The 7,599-nt window shown below is 39.1% G+C and overlaps 1 protein-coding gene across 1 annotated transcript; it reads left to right on the top strand.

Moving 5' to 3' along the window:
* The first annotated feature begins 436 nt into the window (after positions 1-436).
* LOC139867057 (pentatricopeptide repeat-containing protein At5g61370, mitochondrial-like) lies at positions 437-2,339 on the top strand. The gene has a single exon (XM_071855383.1). The coding sequence runs from the start codon at positions 823-825 to the stop codon at positions 2,314-2,316; it is 1,494 nt and encodes a 497-aa protein (XP_071711484.1). The 5' UTR covers positions 437-822; the 3' UTR covers positions 2,317-2,339.
* Positions 2,340-7,599: the final 5,260 nt, after the last annotated feature.

Here is a 7,599-nt window from a genome sequence, read left to right as displayed (position 1 = left end):
ATATTCATCTCCCGATATTTCTTGATCAACGGGGTCAAACTTAGTCAAAGCCACGATTTCTCGGATTTTCTTGCTAAATTGTAAGATTTTCTTGTAAAATTCGTAATTTCTAAGATTTTCTCGCTTATTTCTTGGATATTTTTCTAAAATCTCATAAAAACGTATATAAATATACACATATTTATGTTTTTATGTATATTTTTATCAAGAAAACTATAAAGTTAACGAAGTCAACGTCCGAGATCTCCCCGAGATTATTCCGAGATACCGAGATCTCCCAAAAAAAAGTCCAAACGAGATCTACCCGAGATTCGAATTCTCCAACCTTGGTTAGTACTACTCTTTGAATTGATGTTAGACTACAGATTTCTATTTTCTATTTCTTAGAAATGGAAAAAGAGGTAAAAGAGGTTTTACCTTTTTTGTTTGGAAAAAGAGGTTTTACCATCCTGAAGCAGTACCGACATAGAAAAACTACAGTAACTTGTTTATTCTAGTTGATAATAAGGGTCCCCTTTCCTTTTTTAGGGTATAAAACTTGATTACCTTATGTTATGTACATGTAAACTGAGTTGGAATAGATACATACCGTGGTGCTTGCCTGCTGCTAATGCAACTGTTGCAGGATTGAAGCGCCAGTTTCTTTCATTTCATTACAATTTTCGTTAATTCTGTCACCGGACTTTTTCAACTTCCTGGTTAAAGTGCCTCATAGGTAAAGATTTTTGAAGTTAATTGTTGCACACCACGTGTTCGATGAAATGCTTCAAAGAATAATGAGCATCTGACTATGCTTGTTCGCGCGCTTTCTCTTTAAAGGACATGAAGTCTTTACTGCAATTCAAGTGGCCAAATATTGGTACCTTAAAAGCAAAGCGTTTTCCATCATCTTACTACTCAACATCTCAGCCAATAAGTGATGTTGAAAAGTTGTGCGATGTCGTTACAAATGGGATTGGCAGTTTAGATGACTTAGAAGTAAGTCTTAACAAGCTCGATGTTTCTTGCTGTTCGTCACTCGTTACTCAAGTGCTTGAATCAAGTAAGAAAGTAGCACCTACAAGGCGCTTGCTTAGATTCTTTTTATGGTCTGAAAAACACGTTGATGTTCGACTTGATGACAAAGATTATAACCATGCTATTAGAGTGTTTGCAGAGAAGAAGGATTTTTTAGCATTGGACATGCTAATCGCAAAACTTGGTAGAGAAAACAGAGCGATGGAGAGCTCGACTTTTAGTACTGTAGTTGAGACTTTAGTCAAACTTGGTAGAGTAGATGAAGCATTAGGGATATTTAAGAACTTAGATAAATTAAGGTGTCCACATGATGGTACAACGGTTACTGCCATAGTTTCTGCTTTGTGCGGAAAAGGGCATGTTAAAAGAGCCGAGGGAGTCGTTTATCATCATAAAGATAAAATCTTGAATGTAAAACTTATAATTTATAGAAATTTACTTCACGGGTGGTGTATGCAAGAGAACGTTAAAGAATCGAGACGACTCTTGAAGGACATGAAAGGTGCGGGAATCAGTCCCGATCTTTTTTGTTATAACACGTTTTTAAAATGTGTTTGTATGAAAAACTTGAAGTCTAATCCTTCTGGGCTTGTTCCCGAAGCGTTGAATGTAATGATTGAAATGAGAACGTATGCAATTGAACCAACTAGTGTAAGTTACAATATACTTTTATCGTGCTTAGGTAGAACTAGAAGGGTTAAAGAATCGATTCAGATTTTGAATACGATGAAGAAAACAGGGCGTTGTCCTGATTGGGTGAGTTATTATCTTGTGGCGCGAGTTTTGTATTTGACGGGACGATTTGGTAAAGGTAAGCAAATGGTTGACAAGATGGTTGAAGACGGTTTAGTCCCTGAACGGAAGTTTTACTATGATTTGATTGGTGTTCTGTGTGGGGTCGAGAGGGTAAATTATGCTCTTGAGTTGTTTGATTTAATGAAGAAAAGCTCGTTAGGTGGGTATGAAACGGTTTATGATTTGCTGATACCGAAACTTTGCGCGAATGGCGAGTTTGAAAAGGGGAGAGAGCTTTGGGATGAGGCAAAAGCCATGGGACTCAAACTTGAATGCTCAATTGACGTTTTGAATCCTTTGAACACCGAGGTTTTTAAGCCAACGAGAAAAATGGTAAATAAAGTTAGCATCTTGGAAACGGAAAACCCAAAACGAAAGAATGCAGAAAAATTGAAGCCGAGTATAAATGTGAAGAAGGGTAAGAAGTTATTCATCGTTAAAAAGGAAGGTCGAAAGTTTACGGTACTTAAGAAGATAAACAAAAAGAAAGGATCTTCGGCTTGATTTGTAAGTGTATACGTCCATATATTCATCGTCTGTTTTTAGTTTTATGTACTTTTGACTGCATAGATATATAGTTAACATAAGCGACCTGTAACTACCAATATGACTAATAGCAGCTGCACTAACAAGATCAGTTATGATGTCATTGTGTTTCTGTTATGATAGTATCTCATGCTCTTGAAGTCACGTGAACCTCATACACTTTGCACATGCTCAATTAGTTCGACTCATATCAGATGCAAGTTACTCTAGGTTTCCTAATTATTAAATTTTATATTATTAATGATATACTTTATGCCAGGTTTGTTATTTGTAATTTGTAAACTTGTTTACTCGATCTTTTTTACTTTTTAATGCATTATTATATCCCTGAACAAAGGTAATAAACACATCAACATATGTTTTGCAGCTCTCTGGAGTCAAAGATAAGGGTATCTAGATGAATTGATCATTGAGTCAATCATCAAGACCATATTTTGTTGCTCAACAATATCAAATTCAAATTCAAATACAATATATATTAGTGGTAGATAAATAAAATGGATATTGAGTAATTCAAATCATCAAGTATTGGACGCATGGGCGAACTTAGATCATTGGGGGTGGGGTCCTATGACCTTACTTTTTGTGGAAATTTTTCTATACCATGCACACTTTAAATTAAATTCTACACTGCAAAATTTAACTATAGAATATCATATATTTTTGAAATTTATGACGTTTTTGAAAGTAAAACAACTACTAAAGTGCTCTTCAAATATAATTATCTTTGAAAAACAATTGGGACCCTATAACATTTTCATCCTGGATTCGTCACTGATTGGACGTTATTTTTAGATAAACACATATATACAAATTCTTGAAAAAAATAAATAAAATAAATATGTGTACTCACTTTAATTTAAATAGAACTCGAAGATAATATAATATTTACAAATATATTTGGATCAATTAAATTTAAATATCTAAGTATATATTTGTTAAGAAAAATTAAATAGTGAATTGCTAATTGAACTTAATTTTAAAATTAATTTTCAAAAACCCTCTTTTTACATAAAAAATAAAAGATGCTAGTATACGAGAATGTTTAATAATAATTTCTTATTTAATATAAAAATACTTCACAAAGCACAGGCTCTTCCACAAGCTCTTATATAGAGGATTATTATGTAACGATTCAATTTTATATACGTTTTAATGTTTCTAATTATGGTCTAAATTTGATCAATAACATTTACGATTGTCGTGAATATTAACGATTTTAAAAAGTGATATTTACAATTTCCATTTAACGAACGAGCTCATAAAACTAGTTAAAGGAATAAAAAGTTCACAATGATCAAGTTACATAATATATACTCCGTAATAATTTTGTTCTACTTATTGTCACGGACTTATCTCAATAAGCTCACGTGCGACACTTAGTCTCTACTAAGTCAGCCTTACTCGGACCTTATAATGATTCAAGTAACCAAAAGAGAAAATATTATAGAACAAGTGGAATTGAAGAAAATACTTATATTGCTTGAGAATGCTTTACAAGAGAGAATGTTTGAGATTTGAGGTGTGGTGTGTCAAATGAGACCACCCCTATTTATACTACTCCTAACACAAAATGGATGGCTAAGATTAATCTAAATCAATGGTTATGATCTAAGTACTAGAAACTTCAAGTATATACATGGAGATAGATATTTCCATGAACGTTCCATAACATTCCATGGAAGAACTCATGGGAAAGTTCTAGGGAGCTTCCATGATGTTCTTGGGCCTTCCATGAGGTTCTTGGGTTAAAACTCTTAATTGGGTCATAATCTTAGTGGATTGGGCCACAAACTTATTGGGTTGTGACATTCTCCCCCACCTAAGCTCGCGACGTCCTCGTCGTGTGATCCTCGTGATACTTCTTGATTTTGTCTGTGAACTGCCACAATAAGTCTTCGGCTTCCCAGCTTGCTTCACTATCGGGCAAGTTACGCCACTTAACTAGGTATTCTCTATAGCTCGGCACACCTCGTCTCCGTACCGTTCGATGCAACAAGATATCTTCCACTTCACGATCGAACGAAGTCGCAACTGCCATTGGTGCTCGTTTGGAAACTCCTCGTTCTGGGTCTTCCTCGTCCCCATGATAAGATTTTAGAAAACTTACGTGGAAGACTGGATGAATCTTTAACTTGGGCGGTAGTTGAACTCGATAAGATACGTTCCCAACACGTCCAATTACCGAGAATGGGCCTTCATATCTCCGGATCAATCCTTTGTGCACCTTCCTAAATGTTTTGAATTGTTGAGGTAAAAGCGTCACCATCACTTGGTCCCCAACTTTGAACTCAACATGTCGTCTTTTCTCATCCGCCCATTTCTTCATTTTCTTGGCCGCCTTATCTAGTGATGCTCGCGCCAAGTCGGCTTGTTCGTGCCACTCCTTCATCGTTCTATAAGCGGCTGGGCTGCTTCCATCATATGAAGCGGCCAAAGCATTCGGGGTCAAAGGTTGGCGTCCTGTCACCAACTCAAAAGGACTCTTCCCCGTGGACTCACTCCTTTGCATGTTATAAGAGAACTGAGCAATATCAAGAAGCTTAGCCCAATCATGTTGATTTGCACTTACATAGTGTCGAAGATAGAGCTCCAATAGTGCATTCACCATTTCCGTCTGTCCATCCGTTTGGGGATGAAAACTCGTGGAGAAATTCAAGTCTGTCCCCATGATCTTGAACAACTCCGTCCAAAAACGCCCCGTGAACCTCGGATCTCGATCACTTACTATCACATGCGGTATCCCCCAATACTTCACCACATTCTTGAAAAATAGTTTTGCGGTTTCATCTGCGGTAACTTCGGATGATGCGGCTATGAAGGTACCATACTTAGAAAACCGGTCTACCACGACTATAATACTCCCACACCCTTCCGACTTGGGTAAGCAAGTAATGAAATCCATGGAAACACTCTCCCATGGTCCTTTCGGTGTAGGTAGCGGCTGTAATAGTCCTCCTGGTTGGTGTTGCTCTATCTTGTCTTGTTGGCATATTAGGCATGTCCGCACGTACGTCTCTACGTCGTCTTCCATCCTTGGCCAATAATAAGTGCCTTCTACTAATGCCAGCGTCCTCTTGATACCTGGATGACCAGCCCACTTTGAATCATGACACTCCTTCAAGATTGTCCGTCTAAGATCACCCCACTTAGGCACATATATCCGGTCTCCTTTGGTGAATAATAGATCACCCTTGAGCCAAAACCTTCGCGTTTTCCTATCTCGAGCCAATCCAACAAGGTTTTTGGCTATAGGATCATGCTCTAATCCCTCCTTTATACGATCTTGAAGGAAGAATTGTGGTTTTGTGATCGCTGCAAACTCCGCCTTACGACTTAGGGCATCAGCTACCACATTGGCTTTCCCAGGCTTATACTCCAACACATAGTCAAATTCGGCTAATAAGTCTTGCCAACGAGCTTGTTTGGGACTCAACTTCTTTTGGGTTTGAAAATAACTAATTGCCACATTATCCGTCTTGATCACGAACCTTGATCCCAAAAGATAATGCCTGCACGTCCTCAAACAATGAATAATCGCTATCATCTCTTTCTCTTGCACAGTGTACTTCCTTTCCGCCTCGTTAAGTTTTCGACTTTCGAACGCGATTGGGTGACCTTCTTGCATTAGAACTCCTCCAATAGCAAAGTCCGACGCGTCTGTGTGTAACTCAAACGGAATGGTCACATCCGGAAGTCTCAACACCGGTTCTTCCATGACAGCTCCTTTCAACGCCTCGAATGCTGCTTGACATTTCTCATCCCACAACCAAGCTTTATTCTTCTTTAACAATTCTGTCAATGGAGCCGCTTTCGCCGAGTATCCCTTGATAAAACGACGATAGTAGTTTACTAAACCAAGGAAAGATCGTAAATCAGTCACCTTCGTTGGTGCCTCCCACTCTTGAATTGCCTTGACCTTAGCCCCGTCCATGAGTAACTTCCCATTTTTAATTCTATGTCCAAGAAAATCCACCTCCTCTAATCCGAATGAACATTTTTCTAGCTTCACATACAACTCATTGTCCCTTAGTACTTGGAATACTTGCTTCAAGTGCCTCACATGATCTTCCATGGTGTCGCTATACACGACTATGTCATCCAAGTACACCACGACAAACTTGTCGAGGAACGGGTGGAATAATTTGTTCATCAAAGTACAAAATGTGGCAGGGGCATTGGTTAAACCAAAGGGCATGACTAGGAATTCATAAGCGCCATACCTCGTCACGCATGTGGTCTTAGCCTCATCTCCTTCGGTAATTCAGACTTGATAATATCCCGATCTCAAGTCTAACTTGGAGAAGTATCTCGCCTTCCCAAGTTGATCGAACAAATCAGCAATAAGTGGGATTGGGTATTTGTTCTTGATAGTTACCTTGTTGAGTGCCCGGTAATCTATACACATCCGCAAGGACCCATCCTTCTTTCTTTGAAATAGCACCGTAGCACCATACGGGGATTTTGACGGTCGGATGTATCCCGCATCCAGCAACTCCTTGAGTTGTCTTCGCAACTCCTCTAACTCGGGTGGTGGCATTCGGTATGGGGCTTTGGAAGGTGGTTTTGATCCCGGCTCCAACTCGATCACATGGTCAACCTCCCTCCTAGGTGGTAACTTCTTTGGTAACTCCTTGGGCATGACATCCTTGAACTCATCAAGGACCTTCTCAATTTCCTTGGGTACCTCTAGTTTTCCCTTATCTTCGACCGTCTCTTGCTTTGCTACCGCTAAATAGCATGTCTCATTCTTGTTGTACCCCTTCTTAAATTGCATGGCCGAAAGTGACTTGGATGCACTCTTGCTTCCACGTTCGGTTGACACCATACAAGTCTTCTCACCATCCAAGATACACAGTGAGTTAGCGAACGGTATAGGGAAACCGCGTACCTTATCTAGGAACTCCATCCCAAGTACTAACTTGAAGTCGTCTATAGGCACGACCGATAGATCAATCGTTCCTTCCCATTCTCCAATCTTCACTTGCACATCTTTAGCCACCCCACTAATCGGTTTGGCACTCGTGTTCACCGTCTTCATCATGCCACTCTCTTTTGTTTCCTTGAGTCCTAGCCTTTTGGCTTCATCGGTGGAGATAAAGTTATGAGTTGCTCCAGTATCCACCAAAGCTCGTACCCGATCTCCACAAATGTTAATATCTACGAATTGGAGTCCTTTAGCCACTACCTTGGGTATCTCCGTCTTGGCCTTGATTGCGTTGAGGATATGCATTGATCCCA

The sequence above is a fragment of the Rutidosis leptorrhynchoides genome, chromosome 9 (genome assembly GCF_046630445.1).
Source record: "Rutidosis leptorrhynchoides isolate AG116_Rl617_1_P2 chromosome 9, CSIRO_AGI_Rlap_v1, whole genome shotgun sequence".
Taxonomy (NCBI): Eukaryota; Viridiplantae; Streptophyta; class Magnoliopsida; order Asterales; family Asteraceae; genus Rutidosis; species Rutidosis leptorrhynchoides.
The sequence above is the reverse complement of the archived record's forward strand: the minus strand, read 5'-3'. Positions and strand labels throughout refer to the sequence as shown.